The 12475-nt window shown below is 68.2% G+C and overlaps 1 protein-coding gene across 6 annotated transcripts in view; it reads left to right on the top strand.

The window, feature by feature from the left end:
- Positions 1-9686, top strand: part of BRF1 (BRF1 general transcription factor IIIB subunit) — a 54830-nt gene extending 45144 nt beyond the window's left edge. For all 6 annotated transcript variants that reach the window (XM_072840197.1, XM_072840196.1, XM_072840198.1 and 3 more), the window contains 7 exons: positions 484-545; positions 969-1050; positions 1125-1180; positions 1699-1955; positions 4803-4854; positions 5200-5368; positions 5617-9686. In XM_072840197.1, coding sequence (XP_072696298.1) covers positions 484-545; positions 969-1050; positions 1125-1180; positions 1699-1955; positions 4803-4854; positions 5200-5368; positions 5617-5654 — 716 coding nt within the window. In that variant the 3' untranslated portion in view covers positions 5655-9686. The remainder of the gene's footprint in view (positions 1-483; positions 546-968; positions 1051-1124; positions 1181-1698; positions 1956-4802; positions 4855-5199; positions 5369-5616) is intronic.
- Positions 9687-12475: the final 2789 nt, after the last annotated feature.

The raw sequence follows: 12475 nt of genomic DNA, 5'->3' as shown, positions 1-12475 counted from the left end.
AGCCGGCCCACGGGCTGTGGGTGGAGTTGGGCGGGCTCCGCAGAGGACCGCCTGGCGGTCAGGGGCAGCCGACAGCCGGGGCTGCCCTGGTTCCCGGGCTGAGCAGATCTTGCTGTTGACCCAGCTGGGGCAGGAGGAGGGTGGGTGGGGGTTTGATGATGTCCTGAGCACATCGCCGAGGGCTCCCTGAGGGCCCTGTCCTGGGCCGGTGGGTGGAGAGCCAGATGACCCGCTCTCCTGCTCCGTAGGTGCTCCTGTCGTCGGGAGCCCAGAGGCCTGGTGGGGCTGCCTTGCCTGTGGCTCTGGTTTAGCCTCCTCCTTGCACGGAGCCCTGAGGTGTGAGCCACACACTGTGCGCACAGAGCGGGGACAAGGGGGCTTCCACGAGCCCTCGGCCTAAGCCCCCAAGACGGCCTAGAGGGTGTGTATGCTTGTGCACCAGAGCTTGACCCCAAACGACACTGGTGCTGTGCTTCCCTGTAGCGGACCCGTGTGGGGACGGCGAGCTGGACCTCAGTGGCATCGATGACTTGGAGATTGACAGGGTGAGCATCCACACGCACTGAGCGCCCTGTCGGGAGCCCAAGGCTGCTGCGGACGTTCATGCCCATGGGGATGTGGCGGCCGTGCCGGCTGTGCCGGCCCTGCCCACACCGGTCCCCACAGGCTCACAGTGGCTCAGCCGGCAGCCCTGGCCTCCCCAGGCAGGCAGGGCATCCCCCATAGTGCTCCACACAGCCCCCGGGTCCCACGTCCCCACAGCTGGTCCGGCCTGGCCCCGGTGCCCGCGTGCTGGTGTGGGGACACAGGCCCCTGCTGCTGGCCATGGGCAGGCTGGAGGTCGACAGGTGTCCTGCCTGGCTCCTGGTGGTGGGCCTGGGGCCCCGCGGGTCCAAGGCCACCCTTGACTGGCTTGGGCGGGTGGGGGCGCCCTGCTGGCTGAGACCTGAGTGTGCTGCTCTGTCCAGTACATCCTGAACGAGGCGGAAGCCCGCGTGAAGGCCGAGCTGTGGATGCGAGAGAATGCGGAGTACCTGCGGGAGCAGAGGGGTAAGTGCCCGCCCCCCGCCCGGGAGCCCAGGCCCCGGGGCCCACGCTCATCCTGCCGTGTGTGGACTTTACAGAGAAAGAAGCAAGAATAGCGAAGGAGAAGGAGCTCGGCATCTACAAGGAGCACAAGGTAGGGCTCGCTCACGTGTGCGGGGCCGGCCTGGGCCTCCAGTGGCGCGAGGGCTCCCAGGGTGGCAGCCTGGGACAGAGGAGGCCGGCCCCCCTCGGACAGATGCCGCCTCTGGGTCCCGGGAAAGCCTGCTTGTCTCGTGGTCAGTCCTGTTGGGGTCAGTCCTGGCTCTGCGGCTGCGCCGAGCAAGAGCGGCAAGAGTCAGGCACACCCCAGCCAGGTCTCTGCTCCACTCGAGAACCTTTCTGGCAGGGAGTCAAGGAGGCCAGAGGCAGGCGTGGAGCTTGGGGTCGGGGTTTGGGACCCTTAACCGCGTGGCAGGAAGGCTGGCGGGCAGGGGAGGGGGAGGTGGTGCGGGGCCCTGCACACCTCAGCTCCTTGGGCGGGGTCCCCAGCAGACTCTGTCCAGCCCCGCCCCTGGTATCCAGCTGTCTGTTCCCCAAATCCCACGCAGCTCCTAGTGGGTTTGCAGGCTTTGAGATCCCGCAGGGGGCGGTAACTCTCCTGTTTCCGTTGAGCCCAAGAAGTCTTGCAAGCGACGGGAGCCGATCCAGGCCAGCACGGCCGGGGAGGCCATTGAGAAGATGTTGGAGCAGAAGAAAATCTCCAGCAAGATCAACTACAGCGTGCTCAGGGATCTCAACAGCAAGGGCGGGGGCAGCGTGCCGGGGGAGGACACGAGGGCCGAGGAGCGCGCCAGCGCCCGGAAGCTGTCTCGGAGGAAGACACCTGCCAGCCGGAGCGGGGCTGACCCCGTGACCAGCGTGGGGAAGAGGTACTGCGCCAGGAGGGCCGGGTGTTGGGCCCGGGCAGGGGCGGGACGCCTGGGGGTGCTCTCACCACCCGAACGCTGGGAACGAACGTCTGGGGGCTGAGGAGGGGGCTCCTACCCCGGAAGGGGTCCTGAGGCCATGGAGCGTGTTCCGTCTCAAGGCTCTCCCGAGGCAGCCTGTTCTCCTGGGAGGGGCCGTCCGTGCAGCCCTCCCCTGGCTGCGCACTGCTGTCCCTGCCGGGAAGGAAGAGCAGGGAGAGAGCCAAGAGCAGACTGCCCACCCTGGGGGCGGGGGGAGGGTGGTGAGCGGATCAGGGCAGAAGCCATGGCCCGCGCCGTGGTCCCGAGGGTCCTGGCCATGCCGAGCTGGCCCTGGAGGTCGTGCACCTGGTGCACAGGTGCCCTGGCCGGCCTGGATGCTGGCGGGCTGCCTGGAGGGTATATGTCGGTAGCAGTTTAATGCTGGTTCATCTGAGAAGCAGAAATATTGTAGTTTGCTTTATTTCCTCGTAACTCAGTGTAAATGTTTTCCAAGGTTTTTGTGATGCTTCTTTTTTAAAATTTATTTAAGTCACATCTACACCTGATGTGGGGCTCGAACTCACGGCCCCTGAGTCATGCTCTCCCACCTGAGGCAGCCCAGTGCCCCTCGGAACGCTTTTTTTTTTAAGTTTTTTTTTTTTTTTTTTTAAGACTTTATTTATTCATGAGAGGCAGAGAGAGAGAGAGGCAGAGACACAAGCAGAGGGAGAAGCAGGCTCCATGCACCGGGAGCCCGACGTGGGATTCGATCCTGGGTCTCCAGGATCACGCCCTGGGCCAAAGGCGGGCACTAAACCACTGGGCCACAGGGGCTGCCCTCAGAATACTTTTTATGACTTGATCCTTCTGTTCCCTCGATCCGCAAGTGCCCAGCACAGCCTGTCACCGTCCAGCGTCCTGTGTTCCCTTCTGATTGTGGTCGGGGGCAGCGCACCCCCAGCCTGTCTCCCGCCTGTCGGTGGACCCTCAGACCATGAGAGACTCTCGGGAGACCCTGAGTCCTTGGGGGCTTTGCGTCCAACCCCCCAGGGTCTCCTTCCTCTCAGGCTGCCCTTTGGAGAGGGGGCGCACCACCCCCTTGCTGGGGCCCGGTCACTCTGCTCACGGTGCAGAGGGGCTGCCCAGAGCTGTGGCCCTGCCCTTGGCTGCCTGTGGACAGACAAGCCCGTCTCAGGGGTCTGCTGTGCTCCACCACTGCTAGTATGTCTACCCTCCAGGCGCTGGTAGGGTGAGCAGGATGGGGGCCAGGGGGAGGGGCGTGCTTTCCACACGCTCATTGGCCCTCCGGGGGGCTGCTGACAGCTGCCGGGGCTGCTTGCAAGGGACCAGGGGGTGGCCAGCGTCAGGCCCAGACCCCCACCTCCGTGCTGGCTGCCGCACACGCCACTGACCACCATGAGGCCTCTCCAGCCGGTGGACGGACGGGCCAGCTGCCCACCTTCTGGCTCCAGTGGCTCTGGTCTCTGCTGGGCCTCAGGTGGTTGCTGCTGTGGCGTGAGCCTCCCACGGGAGCTCCTGTCCACCTGCTGCAAGCTGTTACAGCGTCCATTCCCAGTGTCCCCGGGGCTTCTTGGCATGTCAGTCATCTGAGATCCTCCGGGATGTCTCCCCCACCAGAGGCTAGGGCAGGGTCCCTGAGCCTGGATGGCTTCCGTGGCCAGGGCGTAGGAGGACAACCTACCTCTCGGGGGGTCCCACTGTCCCCCTGGACAGGCCAGCATCATCCGAGGAACGTCGGTAGGCGGCCCTTGCTCCTCTGTTCCTTGCGAGTGACGGTGTGGAAGGTGATCTGGCTTCTGTGTCTGGAGGAGGGACAGTAGAACCGTCGTGTCACACTCGTCTTCCAGCCATAGGGAAGATCAGGGCCAGGGATGGCCCAGCGGGAGGCGTCTCCCACCGCAGCCATTGTCCGCGGTCCCCACTCGTTCTTCCTGAAGCAAACCACCCAGAACCCTGACCAGGAACAGCTGGGCAGACCGCCTGGAGAGCCCGCAAAGCAGTACAATTTTAGGTCACCTTTAGAGAGAGAGAGGGAAAGGGAACGTGGGTGTGCACACAGGTGTGAGCAGGGGTAAGGAGAGGGGTGGGGAAGACTCAGGGCTCCATCCCACGGCACCCAGCCAACTGCCCCAGGTACCCCCAGGCACCCCTCCCTGATTTTAGGTTTTTATTCGTCAAATGACAAGCAGGCATCAGACCTGCCTGGGACTGTCTCCCGTTGGTCTGCATAGCATTTAAGGTGAAATTTGGATTTGTTGGCAACGTTAAAAAGTTTTCAGAGAAAAATCCTGATTTCTGGCTTCTGGCACCTGCCCCCCATCCACCCCCATTCCCAGCACTGCGTGTGCCCCCGTGACTCAGGGCCAGCTGCGGTCACTCACGCAGGTCTGTATCGCGTGGACGCGTGACCGTTTGAAACACAGATTAGAGCCGTGTGTTCACGGAGGATAAGCTATGGCCGAGCAGGCACAGGTGGATGCGAATGATGGGGCGGAAGAGCTGCTGGTGACCCAGAAAAGGCAGGAGGAGGACAGAGGACAGAGGGACGGGGACGAGTCACGAGGCCTGCAGGGCCTGCTGGGACGAGGGACATCAGAGGGAGCCCTGGGGAGGGGGTCGGGGAGGTAGTCAGGGCCACGGGTGCTGCGTCTGGGGGCAGGAGTCGGGGGGGCTGAGCCCTCGCGGCGCATCCTATACGTGGAAGAGTGGCCGGTGCCACCGCCCGAGGCGTGCCTCTCGGCAGGGCGCCCGTCCCCCGACCGCTGGCCACCGCCTGGACTGAGGCCGCTATGCCGTGCTTGCTTTCAGGTTGAGGCCGATGGTGTCTGCGCAGCCAGCCAAGAAAGCGGCGGTGGGAGAGGTACGTTGTGTGGCCACCGCCGAGTCACCACGTCTGCGAGCAGCTGAGCAGTCCGGCTGTGGCGGGAGGGAGCGTGGGCCATCCGGGCGCGCACACAGAGGGGCCTGGGCGTCTGCTGGGTGCCGCGCCGTGCTCGGGCGGGCTGCCCACAGGGCGAGGCCGTGGCAGACCGCAGGCTTTCTGGGTGCTCCTGGGTGGGCACGGGCTCAAGGGAGGGGCTGCTTGAGGGGTCGGGGGCTCCACAGGTGGGAGCGTCCAGGGGACGGCAGGGCCAGTCGGGCTGCGGCGGTGGGGCCCGTGCCCCGGGGCAGGCGGCCTCCCAGAGCCTGTGCTCCTTGGTTGCAGACGGTGCTCCCGAGCCCGCCCGCCCTGGGAGCCGAGGCTGTCAGGCCCGCAGCAGTGGTGGAGAGCGGCCCGGTGTCGTACCACCCCGAGGAGGACCCCGACGAGGAGGACCCCGACGAGGAGGACGGGGAGCCCTGTGTCAGCGCCCTGCAGATGATGGGCAGCAACGGTGAGGGGGTGATGGGCACCAGGTGGGGCGGAGTGGGGTGCTTCAGAGGAGAAGGCACAGGCCCTCGGCCGCACCCAGGCCTCTCGGCTTCGGGACAGAGACCCTGGGAGGTCGGCTGTGTCCCTTCTGAGGCCCTCGAGTGCCGGAAGCTGCTGGCCAGGCCCTGCATGTGCTGAAGGTGCCACGACGGCGGGGGGGCCAGGTGCGCAGAGCCCCAGGGCGTCCAGTTACCCTCTGTGCCTCCGCAGATTACGGCTGTGACGGCGAGGAGGACGATGGGTACTGAGCCGCGGCCCCACAGCCGGTGACGTCTGGCCGTGGGCCCTGCTGTGTCTGGAGGGGATCAGATGGGGCCTCAGGTGGCCCGCCTGCCCCGCAGCCCTCGCCGCAGCCACTCCACGCCTCCGTGGCACTTGCTGCCGGGACCACGTCTGGAGCACCGTAAGGCGCTGGACCAGTGTCTGCGCGTCCGGTCGGACGTGGGGCTTACAGCCCAGGAACGCTCACAGGAGGCTCGGTCCAGTCCCCTGGACGGACCCTGAGGCACGAGGAGGCCCGCTCTTAGAAGTGAGTGTGGGCCGGGGGGCTGTGGTACCCCGCTGTCCGCCCTTACGGGGCCAGGCGCCTGGGCGCCCACCCCTCCGCGGGGCTGAGGAACGCTGCACCCACTCCCCCCCACCCCGCTGCTGCGTCTTCAGCCAGACCCCGGACTCTCCTGCGCCTGGCCCCAGCGTAGCCAGCCAGCGAACTGAGTCAGCAGCACTGCTCAGCAGACGTGGGACAGTGGGCTCCACTGCGCCCAGGTGCACAGCCGCCCTGGGTGGTGCCCTGCGCCGCCGTGTGGCCGGCCTGGATGTCGGGCTGGCCCTGCTACACGGAGCCGGAGCCAGGCGGAGCGGGAGGTGCTTCTTGTTCGAGCCGGAGCCTGGCCCAGTGTCCACAGGGGCACAGCAGACAGAGGGTCCTCAAGCCCAGCTACTCTTCTGGATGGTTCCCGCCACCCTCAGCTGCCCCTCGGGGCCAGGCCTCGTCTCTGGAAGGCTCAGGGACCACTTTCCAGGCCTCAGCGTGGGCATCACTGCTCTGGACACGGCCAGAGAGGCAGGGCAGATGCTCGTGGCCCTCGAGACGCCAGCCGTGGTCACTCCACCCCCTGCAGTGGCAGAGCCAGGCCATACTGCGTTCCCAGGGCCCAGCCCTCCATCTCCGGGGTGGGCCAGGACCCTCCCAGAGTGCAGCAGAGTCTGCAGGTAGGGGATTTTCAGGTCCTTGGCTGCACCTGCCTGGACCCTGGGGCCCCTAGAAGGCTGGACAGGAGAGTGGGTTTAGTGAAATAGATCCATCACTTGAGCAGAAACCCAGTGAGGCTGTGTGTGGCGTGTGCTTCCCCGTCTGGCTCCGAGGCCTGCTCTGGAGGGGTGAGGCCACGCGGCTGCCCGACCAGCAGGGGCGCGACAGGCACACAGCAGGCAGGCTGGCCCACACACCTGGCCTGTCGTCAGACGTGCGAGGTCTGTCCCTGGCGTGGGCTCTCCTGGCTGGGGCCTCTCTGGGGTGTTCTCCGTGCCAGTCAGGGAGCGGAGCGTGGGCCGCCCAGCCAGGGACAATGGGCCCGCGGGACCTCCGGGTGGAGGTGTGGCAGTGGCTCCAGACGTGGTGGAGTCGCCTTCTGGGACACGGGGCTGTGTGTCTGCACGGCAGGACACCTCCGCTGGGAGCTTGGGTAAGAGGAGGTTTCTGGGTGGAGGCCGCAGGGGGTGTGCGGTCCTGCAGCTGCTCCCTGCAGGAGCTGAGCCTGCAAGGCAAGGGAGGGCGGGGATCCTGTAGGGGGTGTGCAGCGGGGGAGGGCACGGGGGGGGGGGCTGAGGCCCCCGAGGCTGGACGAGGTCTGGGGGCAGATGGCAGGGACCAGGTGTGCTGTGTGCCTGCAGCAGGGGGTCCAGCCCCAGGATGTGTGGGAGACGGGCCAGGGCGGAGGGGCTGGCGGGAAGGACGTATCCCGAGAGGACGTGGTGAGGAGGGTGGTGGGGACTGTTCCACGTGGGTGCGTGGGTGGCACGTGGTCTGAGATGCTCACGCTCTGGCAGTGACCACGGTGCTGGTGAGGGATGGGGCAGGGTGCTCTGGGCTATGGGCTGTGCCCTGTGTGCGGGCCACCACTGCCGCACTTGTGGGCTTGAGGGGGACATGCAGGCCTGTCTGTCCCTCCGCCCCACGTCCCCACACTGCTCTTCCCACCTCAAGGAGGACCTGTTCCATCTAACCCTGGGCACAGCCCTCCGTGCTCCCCAAGAGCCGGGCCAGGGCCTCGGGGAGCTGTGCCTGGCGGGTGTGGGCTCAGGCTGCAGCTCCCTGCGTTCTGCAAGGCTCAGCCCCTTCAGGGTCCTCGTGGCAGGGAGTGGACTCAGGCCACCCTGTCACCACCCCTGACCTATGTCCCTACTGGATGGGCGGCAGGAATGGGCACCCTGGGTGCCTGGGCGGGGGAGAGGGGAGGCAGCCCTCTGTGAGCAGTGTCCAGGGTCAGGGCCCCTGAGGTGTGAGGGCCAGCGGGCAGTCCCCTGGAGTGGTGGCAGTGGCCTGCCTCGGGCCGGGGTCAGGCCCAAGGAGGTGCACGGCAGTGGCCTGGCTGTGTGCTCTGCGCCTGCTTCCACCCTGGGCTCCGAGGCGACCCTGGGGCTGGACCCGTGTGGCTCCCTTGCCCTGCTTGGACGGCACCCGTTGCTGCTGGTTACTTGTGCCGCCCCTCGCTTCCAGCCTGGTGTCACAGGAGACCACAGGGAGCCAGCGGGGGGGCCAGCGAGGAGGTGGCTTCCCCGGCACCCATCCTGACAGCCACCTCTTCCCGGGTGACAGTGGGCTGGCCCTGAGAGGAGCACTCGGCATTGCACCACCTCATTGCAGGGCCGGGGCGGGGAGCCGCAAGGAGGCAGCCTGCCCCCCATGGGAGCCCCTCCCGGAGCCCTTGAAGCCGTCCGTGCTGGGGGCCCTCATGGGGCGGCGGCTGGGCAGAGGGCGGTGCTCGAGTACATGCCTGTCCCCCCTCCTGCCTGTGTGTGCCTCCACGCACGCGCACACACACTGTAAACACCTTCCACGTGCACACGTGCCCTGACCCACTGCCAGGCACACACGTCCCGAGGGGCCGCAGCCACCAGACCGCCCTTCAGGGTGCCAGGCCCAGGGCGGCTGGGGGTCCCCCTGGGGGCTGCGGGCCGGTCGTTGCTCTTGATGGCGCATGTCCTTGCAGGGTGCCTGTGACGGCCTGCCCTGACCCGCTCCCCAGGGGGCGTGGGGGCCGTGTCTCGGTGTCACCTGCTAGTCAGGCCCACACCGCGCTAGGTGATCTGAGCCAGAGCTGGAACTACCTGGTAGCTTCCTGAGAGGGCTGCAGTGGGGCTGTGCTGGGAGCAGCCCCTCCAGGACTGGGGGCACAGGTCTGCGACTGCACCCACTCATCCACCCAGGGCCCTGGCTAGAGCCTCCGAGGGCCGTCTGCAGGCGTCCTGAGCAGGCGGTGGGGCCCCGAGGGGTCGGCAGGAGGGAGGGAGGAATGGGCGCCCCATATCCACCTCCCAAGAGCCGTCCCCAGCGGCTCACATCTGTACGGTCACTCCAGGAGGCCACCCCCCACACCTGCCCTGCCGGCCACTGTCACCCCAGCCTGCTTGTCCCTCAGCCTTGTGCGCCCCAGGCCCACACCACCTGCTCCCAGCACAGTGGGTTCTGGATTGCTGAGGCCCCTACCCCTGCTGCTGGCCACCCTGCTCCCAAAACCACCTGAGGGCAGTGTGGGCCCCTTTGGAGGAGGGGCGGTGGGCAGCCCCCAAGGACAGAGCTCTGCTGATGCAGCGTCTGCCCTGCCGGGGCTGCCTTGGGTGCCTCAGGCTTTGGGGACCCAGTGGGAGCCCTGCGGTGCCCTCTGGGGACACCCACCCCCCGCTGGCAGTGTCATCGGTGGTGCTTCCACCTGTCCCCCCTTGGCCCTCTGCTGCTCCACGGCGGCTTGCTGGGGGGGTGCGGGCTGTGGCCCGCTGCCCACTGCCGCGTTGGAGTTGGGCCCTGGAAGCGTGTAGGGCCCCCCCCATCCCGCCAGGCTGCAGGGCAGACTCAGGGACGTGAAGTGCAGGCCACAGGTGTCACCGCCAGGGGGACGTGGTACCTAGCCATCAGTCCTGGGTACGCCACCGTCCTCGGCCCTCCCTGCCCCGCAGCTGCTTGCCCCCTGGCGGCCACAAGTGGGTTCAGCCGAGGCCTCCCCCCCCCCTGGGAACGCTGCATTCCCCGAATAATAAAGACTAGGAGCCTCGAAGTGGCAGGTGCCGGTCTGGGTCTGCGGTCTTTGTCCAGGGTGCGTCGTCAGAGGGCCCGCCTGGCTGGGCACCACCAGCACGGGCATCACAGGCTCACCGTCCCCCGCACGCTGGGCCCAAGGACCGACCCCCTTGCCCAGCAAGGCAGCAAAGACTGGCACGGAGCGAAGGCGACCCGACACAGGCGCAGCCCCGGGCCCCGCCACCTGGACTCCGGCCGCCCCTGCGCGTGCAGCCCTCCCGGTGGGCGGCTGCGCTCGGGGCCTGCAACCCACTGGGCCCGACACCCGGGCTGCCTGTGGGCCGAGAGCCCCCTGTGGCCCCTTTCCTCCCCTGGGCGGGGCGCAGAGCCTCTGCCCCCAGCCTGCAGCCACACCAGACGCCCTGCTTGTCCCCTGCCCTGCGAGGACGACGGCCCTTCCTGGGGCCCCCGCGGCCCCAGCTCCGGCACCCGTGCTTGCCAGCCCCCAGGCCCTGAGCTGCCCTGGACGTGCACCGCGGCCCCTCGGGGTGGGGGGTGCCAGAGGGGCTCCCGGGCCAGGGCTTCTGGGCTTCCAGGCTCGAGGTGGGGGTCACGCTTGCGTGTGGCCGGCAGCTTCCCCACGGCCAGCGCCTCTGTGCCTACGTGCCTACGTGCCTAGAGGGCCGGCAGGTCCCCGGGGAGGCCTGGGCCCCAGCCAGGCTGGCAGAGCCTCGGGGGCCAAGGGACCAGCTCCAGAGCTGCAGGCCCTTCAAAGGGGACGTGGGCGGTGGCAGAGCGAGGCTCTTTATGGCTTTCCTGCCGGCGGAGGAACCTGGCTCAGGAAGCCATTGTCTCCGTACAATGGGCCCGGCTGGGACCTGTGCGGGCAGGGGCCCGGCTTGGTTACAGCCTGACCTTGACCCTGACGTACCACCATAGTCCCCAGCGCCCTCTCACGGCCCGCGGCTGGCCCTGGCCAGGAAGTGGCCTAGGGCACCCGCAGCATCCCTGGGGGCTGTGGAGGGGGCGTCCTGCAGCCCAGGGCGGCCCCGCGGGCAGGGAGGGACAGTCCCCTTCCACCAAGGGTCGCGCGAGCGCCCAGGAGGCCCGAGCTGGATGGCGGGCGTGCCTGCTCCTCTGCAGCAGCCAGAGCAATCGCCCCCAAGCCCTCGGGAGGTCCCGTCTGCCAGGCGCCAACTTGGTGGGGCCTGGGAAGATACCTGCCTGGCGCGTGGCAGGGCGTGAGCTCTGGGGCCAAGGGTCGGCTGTGGCAGGGCCCGGCCGCGGGTGGTCCGGGCCCGGGAGGGCGCTGGGCAGCCCAGGGGCGGAGCCGGGATCAGCCTCAGGTGCGTGGCTCGCACAGGTGCGCGGTCAGCCATGGGGAAAGGGAGCCCTGGCTCTGGGGCAGCCCCTGCAGTACCCCCCGCAATCTCCCTGAGGCCTCGCCGCCTCCCCGTGCCCTGCAGAGGTCCCTTACCGGGAGACTGTCTCCCGCCAGCACACGCGGGGCTCTGGGGGACGCACAGCTCCCCTCGGGGTCCGGGCTGTTCGCCCAGCGTTGGCGGAGCCTCGCGGCGCCATCCACTCCGAGGTTGGCCGGGGGGACGCAGGGGTGCAGCCCCCTGGGCCATGGCGGGGTGGCTGTGCGATGGTGGGGAGGCCGGGCAGGGGCTGAGCAGGGCGGCCTGGGGGGCATAGAGTCAGGGCGATGGGGAGGCCGGAACGGGCAGACCTCTGGGGCTCAGCAGCCTAGGGCGCCGCTCAAGGGCCCCGCAGTGCAGCCCCAGCCCAGGAATGTGGGTGTTGCGGCCGCCCCCAAGGTCCCCAGCCGCGCAGAGAGCCACCCTTCCCGGCCTGTGGGCGCCGCGGGTCCCAGCCAGCAGGCGGCACTGCAGGACAGTCGGGCGGCTCGAGGGCGTCCGGGCGCCTCCGGCGGCGGGTTCGGGTCTCACTGCTGCCGGGAGGGCAGCACTCTGGGAAGGAGCCCACGGGGACCGCTGGCTCCCTTGCCGTTTACCTTGGCACGGGTGTCTGATGCAGGCAGAGCTGCTCCCGGGGCCCAACCCACCCCCTCAGCGTCGCCTCTGGCCTCCCCTGCAGTGTCCCCAGGCGCCCTGGTGAGAGGTGGGCTCTGCAGGGGACAGCAGGCTCTAGGGGCCCTGCTGCAGCTTCCGTGTACAGGGAAGCCTCCCAGTTCCGTGGAGTGGGGACAGTCCTCGGGGGGGCCGGGGTGACGGGGGTGTCAAGGTCAGCCAGGAAGTCTCCCTGGAGGAGGACGGGTCCACACTGGGACCCAAAGGAAGAGAAGCTGGTCAGGTCACGGTTGGGCACAGAGGAGGCAGGTGGCTACCGACCTGGAGTCAGAGTCCGGGCACAGGACAGGAGGGGGAGATTTGGTAAAAGCCTCCAAGGGTGGGACGGTCAGGCCCCCGGAGGCTGGGGCGTCCTGTTCCTTGCAGGATGGGAGGGGAGCAAGTATGTGGCCAGAGGTGGGCCCAGGAGGAGGTGTGTGCTCTACCAGGTGACCCCACTGGCTTCGGCAGAGCCCTGGTGGCTGGGGACGGGGGAGGGGACCAACCAGCATTTCCTGAGGGCAGAGCTGGACCCTAGACGTGGGGAGATGGTGGGTGGGCAGTGGCACAGGGCAGGCTGGGGCCAGCTGGGCTCCTGGGAACGGCGTTCAGAGTGGCCTTGCGGGCCAGGTGCAGGGGTAGGTGAGAGCAGGGGGGCAGAGATGCGGCGGGCGCGCATGGGGGCAGGGTGTCCCCAGGCCGGGCTCCCAGTGAGTCACTGCTGACCCGTCGTCCCGGCGCCGTGGGGGCCCAGGCCGGG

Source organism: Canis lupus, chromosome 9, assembly GCF_048164855.1.
Source record: "Canis lupus baileyi chromosome 9, mCanLup2.hap1, whole genome shotgun sequence".
NCBI lineage: Eukaryota > Metazoa > Chordata > Mammalia > Carnivora > Canidae > Canis > Canis lupus.
Note: the sequence above shows the minus strand (reverse complement) of the source record. Positions and strands in the feature narration are given on the sequence as shown.